The sequence below is a fragment of the Rhincodon typus genome, chromosome 6 (genome assembly GCF_021869965.1).
Source record: "Rhincodon typus isolate 14 chromosome 6, sRhiTyp1.1, whole genome shotgun sequence".
In the NCBI taxonomy this organism is placed as follows: domain Eukaryota; kingdom Metazoa; phylum Chordata; class Chondrichthyes; order Orectolobiformes; family Rhincodontidae; genus Rhincodon; species Rhincodon typus.
Window position 1 is genome coordinate 1,657,966 of NC_063337.1, and position 15,615 is coordinate 1,673,580.

The following is a 15,615-nucleotide window of genomic DNA, read 5'->3' on the forward strand; positions in this document are numbered from 1 at the left end:
AATACAGGTTAATGTTTGCAAAATTGATTCAAAAAGAGTGATTAATAATTGTTTGAAAAAGTGTACATTTAAATAGAATCTGAAGATTTGACTAGACAGCCTTGTGTTGCAGTGCTGGTATCAAACTGTAGTGAAACAGAGATCTTTTTTAGTAATATAAGATTGACAATAACCAATGGACATCACTGGCTGAGCCCAGCATTTATTGCCTTTCCCTTTTTGCCCCTTGAGAAGGTGGGGGTGAGCTGCCTTCTTGAACCGCTGCAGTCCATGTGCTGTATGTTGACCCACAGTGTCATTAGGGAGGAAATTCCAGGATTCTGACCCGGTGACAGTGAAGGAACGGTGATATATTTCCAAGTCAGGATGGTGAGCGGTTTCAAAGAGGCAGTTCACCACTACCTTCTCCAGGGCAACTAGGGATAGACCATAAAATGCTGGTCTAATCAGTATGCCTACATCCCATTGACGAATCAAAGGAATTGCCCGAGAGTGGAGTATAACCCAGAGAGAAAGCAGTGATCTGGGAGGTTGTGATATAAGAGACTGAGGGCTGTCACATTGGACTGTCTCCATGTGCTCAGACCCTCTCCTCCATCTGTGTCCCATTACCCAACCTGTGACTGGATCACCCATTGCAGGACCCGCTCAGCATCGGCAGCAAGTCCCTGGATGAGACCAGTCAGTAACCACTTTGCGACTGTGAATGCAATTCCTCCCGAAGCAACGGGGCCAAAAACGGGAAACCCTCGGATCAGATACTCTCCAGCCATCAATCCCATTCCGGGACCACTGGACAGGGACTTGTACAGGAGGGAAATGTTTATGTGTGCCACTTGGGGTGACCGCATTTGGGCCCTCAAATCCTTCAGTGGCTTCTGAATGGCAGCTGACATTCTCTTGAGGGATTCCTCATCTAGTCCAAAGCACTTGTAATAAAAGGGCAGTTTCTTATTCAATAAAGTCGCATCACAGGCAAGTGCTACCCCTGGGACAGGAACAGCTGCAGCGCAAGACGAAATCAAAGCTAACATCCAAACCTCTGCACTCAGTGAATCCTTCCTCTTCGCAATTAATCTGGAACACAGTGGGTGGATGCTTTTCAGGAATGCTTGCTTCCTGAACTTGGGCAGTTCCTTTTTTAACGTCTCTTGCAGCTGCTTTGAATCATAATCTTCAAAGAAACGGCAAGATATGAGGAAGACCTGAGGAGAGAGCACTCCTTGTTCTGTCAGATAGTTCACTGCTTCCTCGGTAATCTCGTTTTTTACCTCGTGTTGGTCTGTCAATGCTGCTTGCTTTCTCCAACATGGTGTGATGTCATTGTCAATCTTACTGCGAACAAAGTAGAAATGCGCACCACTCTCCTGGATCCACTTGGCAAGGATGGCATGACTTTCCTTGAAACGTTCTGAAGCCACAATGATGAAGAAGTCATACCTGTGGAAGCCCACCTTCTCCCTGTAGCTCTCCAGTTGGAAATTAGGGGTTCCTAATCCAGGGAGGTCCCACAGGAGAACGTGATGGAGCGTGTGGTGTGGGTAAGAGGTTGGGGCCAATGTGGTTTCTGTCGCTCCAGTAGCAGCAGCTCCAGGCTGGTTATCAGAAACACCGCACAGAGCATTAACCAGCGAGGATTTCCCAGCACCAGCCTCCCCGATCACACCGACATTGACTGTAATATCATCCAGGTTCGACAGGAAGCTCAATATCTGAGAGATCAGGTCAGGTAGCCCACCCACTTCAAATGCCTCCTTCAGACTGTCCCGTACTGTGTGGTCTACACGATCAAGTATGTCACCTCTAGGAATAAGAACATCAAACACAATATCAGCCAGGAAATAGGGCACCAATCTATCCCTCAGCGCCGATCCTCCGACAGCGCGGCGCTCCCTCAGCGCCGACCCTCCGACAGTGCGGCGCTCCCTCAGCGCTGACCCTCCGACAGTGCCCACTCCCTCAGCACTGACCCTCTGACAGCGCGGCGCTCCCTCAGCGCCGACCCTCCGACAGCGCGGTGCTCCATCAGCGCTGAACCTCCGACAGCGCAGCGCTCCCTTGCTGCTGCAACAAACTTTGCTTTTTGGGAGGCATCTCACCTTCCTGATTTTTTATTATTCATTCACGGGATGAGGGCTTCGCCAGCCAGGCAGCATTTATTTCCCATTTCCTAATTGCCTAGAGGGCAGTTAAGAGTCAACTACATTGTCGTGGGTCTGGAGTCACATGTAGGCCAAACCAGGTAAGGATGGCAGTTTCCTTCCCTAAAGGACATTAGTGAACCAGATGGGTTTTTCCTGACAGTCAACAATGGATTCATGGTCATCATTAGATTCTTAATTCTAGACATTTTATTGAATTCAAACTCCACCATCTGCCATGGCAGGATTCGAACCCGAGTCCCCAGAACGTTACCTGTGCTGGGTTAACTAGGCCATCGCCTCTCCATTGTCCCAGTGACAGGACGCTGCCACCCAATATGTCACAGGCACAACAGCGGGATGTTGTCAATGTGGAATGTGAGTGAGGAGAGTGGGCCGTGAGTGAGGAGGGTGGGCCGCGGGGGAGGAAACAAAAGCAGAAATTGCTGGAGAAACTCAGCAGGTCTGGCAGTACCTGTGGAGAGAGAAACAAAGTTAATGTTGCAGGTCCAGTGACCCTTCTTCAGAAATGCTAGTGGCTGAGAAAAAGTGATATCAACGCTGAAGACAACCCTGAAGGGTGGAGGGCGTAAGTGTAAAAGTGGAGATTGAGTCCAGAAAGAAATGAAAGGGGTAGGTGAACAAGGGGATTATGGATAGCAGGTCAGGACAGAATAAGAGATAATAAGAACTAAGAGTGAGAAAGTGCTGAATGCAACCACATAATGTGATAATGGGCCTAGAAGTATATTGGAACAAAAACAGAAGTTGCTTGAAAAGCTCACAGATCTGTGGAGAGAAATCAGAGTGAACGTTTCAGGTCCAGTGACCCTTCCTCAGAACTGACCCTTCCTCTTTTGGTTTTTATTTAGTGATAACAAGCCTGGGTTTGGGGCTGGGTAGAAACCACAGAAGGATGGAATCAGGCCCTAACATTATTGAACTTGATATTGAGTCCGGAGGGCTGCAGGGACCCCAAGTGGAAAATGAGGTGTTTTTCTTCCAGCTTTCACTGAGCTTTGCTGGAACCCTGCAGCGAGCCTGCGGAAGGCGGACAAGGGAGGGGAGGGGAATATGTGTCTGGTGGTGATATCTGCTGAAGGTAATGGGAATTGGCAGCTAATGATCCTCTGGATGTGGATGCTGATGGGATGGTAGGTAAGGACGAGGGGAACCCTATCGCTGTAGTGGGAAGGAAGAGAAGGGGTGAGAGCAGAAGTGCGGAAGATGGGTCAGACCCAGCTGAGAGCCCTGTCAACAACCATTATGGGGGAATCCTTAGTTGAGGAAGAAGGTGGACATTGCAGAGATGGGGAGTTTGGTGGGTGGGGAGGTGGGATTGGGGATGGGACTGGTGTGGAGAGGAATTGGGGAGGTGGAAAAGGGCTGGAGGTTGGAGAGGGATGGAGTGGAGGAGGGTCAGTGGATGTGACGAAGGCCGTGGCCAGGTTCAGTAAATGAGGAGGGGTCATTTCCCAACAGGCACCCTCACCCGGGAGGGGCTTCCGGGGACAAATTCCCACATGAGCCTCAGAGCCCAAGGGCAGGTTCTGGTTTTCCAAAGCAAGTTGTAATCAGGAGGCCCCCTTCCCAAGAGGGTAATGGAAGAAGCCTCCAGAGGAACTTTCCGAAGGGAATCAGACAGGGACCTGGCGGACAAGATTTGACAGTGGTGGGTAGGAACTGGATCAACATCCTCATCCAATTGTTTATCAACTAGCGCCCGGTTCATCCACCTGGAGAGGGAACCTCCAATTCACTCACTTGATCATCTCAGGATGGTTCTTAATCTGTGACCAAAGTAACTGAAACTGAAACTTCTCGATATCAAGATTACTCAATATGTACACGGTGGGTTTCAGAACACCTTCCTTGCACAGGCAGGTGACACAGAACTCTCGGATCTCCTTCAGGAACTTGCTTTCTTTATAATCAGATTTATGACGCCGTTTATAAGCCGCAAGATCACTTTCAATCTTGTTACGGACAAATAAAACCTTCTTGCCCATGTCCTGAAGGGTCTTTGCAAGTTGACCATGGTGATCCTTGAAGATTTCGGAGGCGATGATAATGATGATCTCATAATCTTTGCCATTAACCTCCTTCAGATACTGTTCTGGCTGCACATTGGGCCTGATGGGAGGAAGTTCCCAGATCCTGACATTGGAATATCTGGGGAAGGAGTATACCACAGGCTGTGTACATGGCTCTTGCTGTCCAACCTTCGCTGCTCCCTCATCGTCAGTCTGAAGACCTCGTACAGCATTGATCAAAGACGATTTCCCTGACCAGCGATCACCAAAAACAGCCAGGTCCAGTCCAGGCCTCTCAGTACAACCCTGGGCTCTAAAACAGAAAGACATTCTTATTAAGTGTCCCCAAAACTATTTATTTAGTTTATTCACTCATGGGACGTGGGAGTCACTCACTGGACAGGATTTATTGCCCGTCCCTAGTTGCCCCTTGAGAAGGTGGGGGTGAGCTGCCTTCTTAAACCGCTGCAGTCCTCCCACTGTGGGTTGACCCACAATGCTATTAGGGAGGGAATTCCAGGATTTTGACCCAGCGACAGTGAAGGAACAGCGATATATTTCCAAGTCAGGATGGTGAGGGGCTTGGAGGGGAACTTCCAGGGGGGTGGTGTTCCCATGTATCTGCTGCCCTTGTCCTTCTTAATGGAAGTGGTCGTGCGTTTGGAAGGTGCTGTCTGAGGATCTTTGGTGAATTTCTGCAGTGCATCTTGTAGATAGTACACACTGCTGCTACTGAGCGTCGGTGGTGGAGGGAGTGGGATGTTTGTGGATGTGGTGCCAATCAATCAGCTGCTTTGTCCTGGATGGTGTCAAGCTTCTTGAGTGTTGTTGGGGCTGCACTCATCCAGGCAAGTGGGGAGTAGTCCATCACACTCCTGACTTGTACCTTGTAGATGGTGGACAGGCTTTGAGGAGTCAGGAGGTGAGTTACTCGCCACAGTATTCCCAGCTTCTGACTGTTCCTGTAGCCACTGTATTTATGTGGTGAGTCCAGTTGAGTTTCTAGTAAATGGTAATCCCCAGAATGAGGGTCAGCCTTCCTGCTCTCTGATGCTGCTTGGCCTGCTGTGTTCATCCAGCTCTACACCTTGTTACCCCAAGAATGTTGATAGTGGGGGATTCAGTGATAGTAAAGCCATTGAATGTCAAGGGACAGTGGTTAAATTGTCTCTTATTGGTGATGGTCATAGCCTGGCATTTGTGTGGCATGAATGTTACTGATAACTGCACAATCTCTCTTTTTGGGCCAGACCTTTCATCTCTGGAATCAATCCAATGAACCTGATGATGACCACAAAACCACTATTGACTGTCATTAAAAACCCATCTGGTTCACTAATGTCCTTTAGGGAAGGAAACTGCCATCCTTACCTGGTCTGGCCTACATGTGACTCCAGACCCACAGCAATGTGGCTGAGTCTTAGCTTCCATGAACCACATTTCTCTAGCATTTCCTATTTTTGTCTTAATTCCTTCAGTGCCCAAAAGTCAGCTGGTCTTTGCTGTGACCTTGCTCAGTGACTGAGCATGTACAGATCTCCGGAGAACACAATTACCATTGAGTGAAAAAAACCTCCTCATCTCAGTCCCAAATGGCCTGCCCCTTATCCTGAGATTTTCATTCATAGAATCCCTGCAGTGTGGAAACAGGCCATTCAGCCAAACAAGTGCACACTGCCCCTCCGAGAGCATCCCATCCTGACCAATCCCCCTACCCTTACATTTATCTAACCCACCTAACCTAAACACCCCTCAGCACTCTGGGCAATCCACCTAAACTGCACACCTTTGGGCTGTGGGAGGAAACCACAGCACCCAGAGGAAACCCATGCAGACAAGGGGAGAATATGCAAACTCCACACAGACATTCACCCGAGCGTGGAATCGAACGCCGGTCCCTGGCGCTGTGAGGCAGCAGTGCTAACCACTGAGCCACCGTGATGCCCTTTTGTCCCTGGTTCTAGAGTCATGGGGAAAACCATTCTCTGCACAGCCACCTGGCCAAGCCCTGAGGAAATTTACTGTTTCAGTGCGGCTGTATCTCACTCTTTGCAATGTCAGACAACACCAAGCTGGCTCACTCAATGCTGTACGTACCTGTTGAGCTCCTTGATCTTCTTTTCGAGACTGTCCTGGAGCAGGGAGAACTGGTAGATCTCAGGCGTGGTGTTAGACACAAGGAAAACTGAAGAGGGCTGTGCACCTCTCTCTGACAGATATTCAACACATGCTGAGGTGATACTGTCTAGAAATCTATTCAGATCATTTATGGAGCTAAACGTGGATGCGCACCGTTGTGAATCCTTATCAATGTTGGTGCGGACAAAGTAGCATGGCTTGTCCTTCGTCTGAGCTTCCTTGGCAACATTCACATCCTCCGAGGCAAACTGATCCACTGAGGAAACAATTATGAGAATGTCATACGGGTCCAATTTGGAGCAACTCAGGTAGTTTGACTTGAACTCCCAGAAGGTTACGTTTGGGTATCTGGGATGGTTGTACTGATATTTGGGTGGAGATGTTGAGAGTTCCTGCATGTCCTCCTCACCTCGCAAAGCTTGGATCAGTGAGGTCTTTCCTCCTGCAGGGGGCCCCGTCACTGCAATCCACACAGCATCTGGCCTCTTGGAGCTGATCCACGAGCCCATTGGGAAATCGTTCACAGCAACACAGTCACCAGTACAAGGCCATCTCCCTGATGACAGCAAACAACATCAGGGAATATTAATCAGGGACAGCACAGGGTTAGATACAGAGTGAACTCCCTCTACACTGTCCCCCCGCCACCCTCCATCAAACACTCCCAGGACAGGGACAGCACGGGGTTAGATACAGAGTAAAGTTTCCTCTACACTGTCCCCACACATTGCTTTCTTTCACACTGCTTCCAGTTGATTTTTTTGTCTCTCTGATTTCCACAGAGCTCTTCAATCAGTCTCAGTTTCTGGTGGGCCAGCAATTAATGGAGAGAACCAGTGATCTTGTTTTCTATCAGTTCTTCGGATGACAGCGTGTGCAGCACACTATCTGTGCCAGCTCTGGGAATGATCTCCAGACAGTGTGACTCTCCCTGCCCCCTGACCTCCCGACACCTCCCCCACTCACCTCCCTAACCATCACCCCTCCCCACCCGCCGCATCCCTGCACATTTCTCCTTTTCCTGTCATACAGCCATAGAGACATACAGCACGGAAAACAGACCCTTCGGTCCAACTCATCTGTTCCGACCAGATCCTAAATGAATCTAGTCCCATTTGCCAGCATTTGGCCCATATCCCTCTAAAACCTTCCTATCCATGTACCCATCCAGATGCCTTTTAAATGTTGTGATTGTACCAGCCTCCACCACTTCCTCTGGCAGCTCATTCCATACACGCACCACCCTCTGTGTGAAAAAGTTACCCCTTAGGTCCCTTTTAAATCTTTCCCCTCTCACCTTAAACCTATGTCCTGTAGGACTCCCCTACCCTGGGAAAGAGACCTTGACTTTTACCCTATCCATCCCTCATTATTTTATAAATCTCTAAGGTCCCACCATAGTCATATAGACCTTTGCTGCAAAATCTACACATTGTATTAAGTCACCATAAAACAAGTTAACTCAAATAAGAGGATCAATATCTGTACTTTCTTCAGAAAACTCAACCTAAGTCAGTGAGACACGATTTCCCAGGCACAAAGCCATGATGACTATCCCTAATCAGTCCCTGCCTTTCCAAACACATGTAAACCCTGACTCTCAGGATTCCCTCCAACAACTTGCCCACCACCGATGTCAGGCTCACCGGTCTTTAGTTCCCTGGCTGCTCCTTACCACCTTTCTTGAATAGTGGCACCACATTAGCCAACCTCCAGTCTTCCAGCACGTCACCTGTGGCTATCGAAGATACAAATATCTCAGCAGGAGCCCAGCAATCTCTTCCCCACCTTCCCACAGAGTTCTAGGGTACACCTGATCAGGACCTGGGGATTTATCCACCTTTATGCATTTTAAGCACCTCTTCCTCTGTAACATGGACATTTTTCAAGACGTCACTATTTGTTCACCCAAGTTGTCTTGCTTCCAAATCGTTCTCAATAAATATCTGGAATTAAGAATCTAATGATGGCCATGAATCCATTGTCAATTGTTGGGAAAAACCCATCTGGTTCACTAATGCCCTTTAGGGAAGGAAATTGCCATCCTTACCTGGTCTGGTCTACATGTGACTCCACACCCACAGCAATGTGGTTGACTCTGAACTGTCCTCTGGGCAATTAGGGATGGGCAATAAATGCTGCCTGGTCAGCAACACCCTCATCCCGTGAATGAATAAAGTGAAAAAAAACATTTGAAATCACAAGCTTTTTGAGTGCTGCTGACGAAGGGGCGATGCTCCAAAAGCTTGTGATTTCAAATAAACCTGTGGAACTATAACCTGGCAGTTTCTGATGAAGGGTCTAGGCCCGAAACGTCAGCCTTCCTGCTCCTCTGATGCTGCTTGGCCTGCTGTGTTCATCCAGCTCTACACCTTGTTATCTCGAACTATAACCTGGTGTTGTGTGACTCCTGTCCTATTTTCCAGAGATATCTCATGTCCCCTTTTTGCCCTCCTGATTTCCCTCGAGTATACTCCAACTGCCCTTACACTCCTCTAGGGATTCACTCGATCCCTGCTGTCGAAACCTGACATATGCTTCCTTCTTCTTCACCAAAACCTCAATTTCTATAGTCACCCAGCATTCCTACAGCGTTCACCCTAACAGGAACATACTGTCTCTGGACTCTCATTATCTTTATTTATCCAGTTCCCAATTTAGAACGTTCCTGTTGAACCTATTCTCACTGCTGCTTCAGGCGGCATGTTCCAGATTACAACAACTCGCTGTGAGAAAAACCTTCACCCTATTCCCACCCACGCATTCCCCCCCCCCCCCCCACCCCCCCCCCCCCTCACTCGACATCTTTACTACCCGCCCTCTGGAGACTGACCCTCCCACCCAAAGATATATTTTTTACTGAGCGACTCTGTTGAAACTTCCTGATTTGGAACACTACGATTATATTTCCTCTTGACTTTCTCTGGCCAACAGAGAACAATCCCAGCTTCTCCAGTCTCTCTCTGCCTCACCTTTAGGGGAGTCGATGGCCTAGTGATATTCTCACTGGACCATTAACCCAGAGACCCCAGGTAATGTTCTGAGGACCCACTCCAGCAGATGGTGGAGTTTGAATTCAATAAAAATCTGGAATTAAGAGTCTAATGATGACTGTGAATCCATTGTCGATTGTTGGGAAACCCATCTGGATCACTAATGTCCTTCAGGGAAGCAAACTGCCATCCTTACCTGGTCTGGCCTACATGTGACTCCAGACCCACAGCAATGTGGTTGACTCTTAACTGCCTTCTGGGCAACTAGGGATGGGCAATAAATGCTGCCTAGCCAGCAAAGCCATTATCCTGTGAATGAATAAAAAAATGTGAGGTCCCTCATCCCTTGTCCCACGTCTGAATATCCCTCCCTCCCCACCCTGTTAAAGACTTGCCATCCTTCCTGAAGTGTAGTTTCGATATTGACACAACCTGCCACCCATGGGGTTACTCCCTGCTGCTGGCCCAAGGTATTCAAGTTTAGTCTGTTTAATGAACTCACCTGGTCGAGTGATCTGATGACTGAGTTCGAGAGACTGTCAGAAAGAGCCACTTCAGAATGATTCAAACAAAGGATGAAGCTGAACCATTAGTTTTTAGCCTGACCTGCTGCAGTTACAACAAACACAACAGGCTGGCTCTATTCCAGGTAAAATACTGTTTCAGTTTCTATTCTGAGTCATTCAGCTCGTCTTGCCTGCCAAATACTTGATGGTTATTGGCTGACCAGATCATATGTCCCTTAAGGTGTTTTTATGTATTAACTACGTGGTGTACAGGCTGAGAGAAGGGAGAGGGATAAGTTGCTCTCATAGTGACTGACTCTCAAACGATGGGCTGAATGGCCTCCTGCTGGGCTGGTGACTCTCTGATCCAGTCACTCAGGATGAAGAGAATTTAATTCCCAAACTGAGTGGATTGGGTTCAATCTCAGCTGCATCCTTCTCACAAAACATTACAATGAGGCACATTCCTCATATTTATGTCCATTTTAAACGGGGCCTGGTCATGGGGCTGGCGGGGTTTCATCAGGCCAGAGTTTCTTCCCCCAGTCAACCATCTCCCTCCCCCTCCTCCTCACTCACCTCCCCTTCCCTTTCCCCCTCACTCTTCCCTTCAATTTCCTCCTCACACCCTCCCACTGAGTTTTTGGCCGGGGGGAGTAAATTGAAATTCTTTTTGTCTTGTATCCTCTGTGCAAATCCATCTGTCTCAGTTTGAAAAATAATGGTTGATGTGTGGCTAAAGAACAGAGTTCATGATGTCCATCTTCCTTTGCATTTCTGGAAGATTCTGTCACTGATGTGTGGGCAAGGTGTCTGGGCCTACACTTGGACTCTCGCACCATGAGGACATCAGAGGATTGTCTTGAGCCAGCTGCCATTTGTTTCCACCTCTTTCTCTCTCACTGTCTCTCTCTCTCTCCCTCAGTCTCTAGCTCTCTCTCCCAGTCTCTCTGTCTTTCTTCCTGTTTCTCTCTTTCTCTCTGTCTCTCTCACTGTCTCTCTCAACCTGTCTCTCTCGCTCTCGCAGTCTCTGTGTCTCTCCCTCTATCTCTCTCTGCTTGTCTCCCTCTGTCTCTTTCTCTTGCTCTCTCTTTCTCTCTCTCTCTATCTCTCTCCGTCTCACTCTCTCTCCCCTGTCTCTCCTTCTATCTCTCTGTCCCTTCTCTCTCTGTGGCTGCTCTTGTTCACTGGAAACTCTTGACATCATAAGAGACATAGACCTGTACAGCACAGAAATAGACCCCTCAGTCCAACTTATCCATGCCAACCAGGTATCCTAAATTAATCTAGTCTCATTGGCCAGCATTTGGCCCATATCCCTCTGAAGTCTTCCTATTCATGTACCCATCCAGATGCCTTTTAAATGTTGTAAATGTACCTGCATCTTCCTCTGGCAGCTCATTCCATGCACACACCACCCTCTGTGTGAAAAAGTTGCCCCTTAGGTTCCCTATAAATCTTTCCCCTCTCACCTTAAACCTATGCCTCCAGTTTTGGTCTCCCTCACCCCAGGGAAAAGACCTTGGCTATTTACCCTGTCCATGATTTTATAAACCTCTATAAGGTCACCCCTCAGCCTCTGATGCTTAGGGAAAATAGCCCCAGCCTATTCAGCCTCTCCCTATACCTCAAACCCTCCAACCCTGGCAACATCCTCGTAAATCTTTTCTGAACCCTTTCAAGTTTCACAACATCCTTCCTATAGCAGGGAGACCAGAATTGCACGCAGTATTCCAAATGTGGCCTAACCAATGTCCTGTACAGCCGCAACATGACCCTCCCAACTCCTATACTCAATGTACTGATCAATAAAGACAAACATACCAAACACCACCTTCACTATCCCATTGTTGATGAAGGATTGCCATTTTGGATGTGACTAAGTCTTTGCTTCTTGTGTTGATATGAAATAAACAGATCTTCATGGAGGCTTCAACACTGTCTTTGAAACATTTCCTTTGGGTTCTGTGTGAATGGGCAGTCCCTTGGGATTGAAGTGAACTTGCTTGCAGTTTGGGTTCGATCGGTTTGATGAGAAATAGATCAGTCGAGGGCAGCACTTGTGTCATATACAGGTGCGGGGGGTGGTGTGTCTTTGGCGATCACTCCCACATTCAGGCTGACAAGTGACCGGGAACACTCAACACACAAATGCCAGGCAATGATCATCTCCAACAAGTAACAAGCTAACCACCACGGTAGGATTTGACCCATATCCTCAGCCTAGTAATGTCTGGATCACTATCTGCAGTGACAGTGCCGTGTGACCAGAATCAGGAAGATTGTGAATCTCTGGAAGGGTATGATAGGCAGTGAAGGAACAGAGCTGGACATCGTCATCACCTACAACCTGTTCTGGCAGAGAGACAAGGTCCAGACTTGGTCCTAATCACTAACACTTCCAGGAGTCAGTCACTGTCTGAGCAGGGCTTCACTTTAAGAACAGTAAATATCAAAGGTCTGAAGGATCCCACTAAAGTCACCCTCCTCAGTGAGAACCTACTGGCCAAACTGCCAACCTCCATCCGCCATCACCCAGGACAGCCCCTGTCCCAGGTGGGTCCTCAAATTCACTGCAACATACACAGAGGGGGCTTGGTCTCTCAACCAGGAAACACTGTGACTGGTTTGGCCATGACACACCATGACAGACTGGAAACGCCACCACAGCTCAGTCAAATAACCCTGATAGGACCATCAGAAATATGAACAGGAGTAGGCCATTCAGTCCCTTGAGCCTGCTCCACCATTCAATAGGATCATGGCTGATCCAACATTCCTCACATCCACTTTCCCACTCTTTCCCCATAACCCTTGATTCCCTGACTGATCAAGTATCTATCTATCTTAGCCTTAAATACACACAAGGACTCTGCTCTCTGTGACAAAGACACACAGCCCTCTGTGGGAAGAAATTCCTCCTCATCTCAGTCCGAAAGTGGCACCCCCTACAGGCTCCTGATGGCAGTGGGTCAGCATTAAACCCATCACACAACACAACGCTCCAAAGAAGGGGCACCGGACTCAAAATGTTCAGTATGTTTCTCTCTCCACAGATACTGCCAGATCTGCAGAGTTTCCCTGTTTCTGATTTCCAGAATCCATGGGATTTTGCTTTCATTTAAGTCCCTGGAACAGACAGATGTTTTCTCATGTGGAACAATCTAGAACAAGAGATCATCATTTTAGGATAAGGGACAGCAGATTTAAAACGGAGATTGAAAAGAAATTATTTCTTTCAAAGCGTCGTTAATCTTTGGAATTCAGTACCGATCAGTGCACTGAATGCTGGGACATTGAGTAAATTTAAGAAGGGGACAGACAGAGTTTTGATGAGTAATGTGTTGAAGGGTTATGGGAGCAGGCAGGGAAGTGGAGTTGAGGTTGAGATGAGATCAGCCACGATTACATTAAATGGCAAAGCAAGCTCGAGGGGCTTGTTTTGTGTTCTTACAGAATTCCTGCTAAGATTCCCTGGCATTTCTTGGAGGAGAGTTCCCATTTGCACAGTCTCTAGTTGGATATTCTGATGATAGCCAAGCCTAGGCCAGCTGGATTCTCACAACCTCCTTCCCTGATACCTGCCTCTTGGAGGATGCGCTTCTCTCCTACTTGATTCACAAGCTCCACCAGAGACAGCAGTGATGGTGCGTCCCTCCAGCACTGGGTCCACTTCAGTTTTCCCAAAGTGGGGAACCACTGGCCAATGGCCTTCCAGTTTAGTGTCAGCTCTGACATATTTCCCAAATCCCGGAGAGTTACAAATTGTGTTCACTGGTCTATTAGTGTCAGCTTGTTTTTGGGATAGAGAGCTTCTGAGATATGGGAAGTGATGGGCATTTTCCATAGCCTAGCGGGAATCTCAATGGGTGGTTTCATGTTTGGGATGTTGGTGTGGATTGGTAAATATTCACCAATCTGAATACACCCACTATCTCCATGTGCATCCTCAGTACTGTTTATATACTTTGTTGACAGAAGGATATAAAATTATGAGAGGCATGGATAGGGTGGAAATATCAAATACTGGGGGCATAGGTTTAAGGTGAGAGGAGGAAAGTTCAACGGTGATGTGCGAGGCAAGTTTTTTTACACAGAGGGTGGTAGGTGCCTGGAACTTGTTGCCGGGGGAGGTGGTAGAAGCAGATACAATAGCAACGATTAAAGGGCATTTTGACAGATACATGACTAGGCAGGGAATACAGGGATACAGACCATGGGCAGGCAGATGGGATTAGTTTAAAATGGCATCGTGGCTGGCACAGACATAACGTGCCAAACAGTCTGTTCCTGTGCTGTACTGTTCTATATTCTATGTTTAAGCACAGTGGTAGTTCTATCACAGACACAGCTGTTGTGATATTTTTGGCCTCCAGCCTGTGGTTGAGGTTGATAAGGTTACCATCAGTATGATAGCTTATTACCACACCTGGGTGGACGCTGTCAGTGATACTGCGACAAAGATAAAGCATCATACCAGGTCAATGGGACCTCTCTGATCGATGCCTAGTGAGACAGAAAGATGGTCCATTCTGTGGAAACAGTTCCCCTTGACCCACTCGATCTGTTCCCGTTAATACCTTGAAGAATGAGCTCAAATCACCCTCCCTACCTTCCACAGGGAATATGCCCTTGGTGCTTCTGGGTGAATTTCAACTTTGGAATTTCATACCTGAATTCCAGGATGACAATGATCTTGAAAATGTAGGAAGCTGTTAGGAGGCTATGGACTTATGACATAGGCCATTCAGGCTATTGAGCCATGCAATGAGATTGTAGCTGATCTGATAATCCTCAATTCTACTTTCCTGCCTTATCTCCATAAATCTTGATTCCCTTATGGATTAATAATCAGTCTATCTCAGCCTTAAATATACTCAATGACCAGCCTCAACAGCCCTCTGTGGTAAATAATTCCACAAATTCACTCCTCTCTGAGAGAAGGAGTTCCTCCTCATCTCTTTCTTCTATGGGTGATCCCTTACTCTAAGATTATTCCCTCTGGGCCAAGATTCCCCAAGTTCCTCAGCCAAGTGGTATTCTCATAATCCGGAGACCCAGGTAACGACCTGGGGACTGGGTTCGAATCCTGCTACAGCAGATAAGATAAGGCCTGATGTGTGAGATTAGAATAAGGACATGGGAGAGGGTGATCAAGCCTTAAAATATTGAGTCCAGAACACTGTAGAGTATCCAAGTGGAAAATGAGGTGTTGTTCTTCCAGCTTGCACTGAGCTTCATTGGAACACCGCAGCAAACCAGAGACAGAGATATTAACCAGGGAACAGGAAACTCAGTGTCTTTTTTGTGGGCAGAACATAGGTTACCCAGTCTTTGCTTCGTCTCCTCAATGTAGAGGAGACCACCTTGTGAGCAGTGAACGGCCTGGATTTGCAGTCCTGCCATGGAAAATGTACAATTTAAATTCACTGGAAGTTTGGAACTCAGAGCCTAATGCTGACCATGACACTGGTGTTGATTGTTGTAAAAAGCATCTGGTTCTGTCCTCTCCTTTCAGGAAAGAAACTGCTATCTTCACGTAGTCTACCTAACACGTGACTCCAGACCCACAGCGACGTTATGTGGCATTTTTTCCAAGGTGGCACTGGTGAAGTAGGCAGGCTACGGGCTCAGTGTGGACCTTTCCCTTTCCAGTTGCTTCTCTTTTTTGTTCCTTTTCTCGTTCTTCTCTTTTTTGATTTTTTAACTTTGCTTTAACTTACCAAGTGGAGAGAGCGGTGATGGCCAGTGGTCAGTGGGTCCGGAGCACAGTGGGACGGTCAGTGGGCCCGGGGCAGAGTGG

At 47.7% G+C, this 15,615-nt stretch overlaps 1 protein-coding gene across 1 annotated transcript; it reads right to left on the reverse strand.

Moving 5' to 3' along the window:
* Window positions 1–330: 330 nt before the first annotated feature.
* On the reverse strand, window positions 331–9,941 carry LOC109935000 (interferon-inducible GTPase 5-like). Its single transcript, XM_048598073.1, has 4 exons — window positions 9,809–9,941; window positions 6,272–6,869; window positions 3,906–4,487; window positions 331–1,803 (listed from the first exon to the last, which is right to left on the reverse strand). Exons 2-4 carry the CDS (start codon window positions 6,820–6,822, stop codon window positions 609–611), a joined length of 2,328 nt encoding a protein of 775 aa, XP_048454030.1. The 5' UTR covers window positions 6,823–6,869; window positions 9,809–9,941; the 3' UTR covers window positions 331–608.
* Between the last annotated feature and the right edge of the window lie 5,674 nt (window positions 9,942–15,615).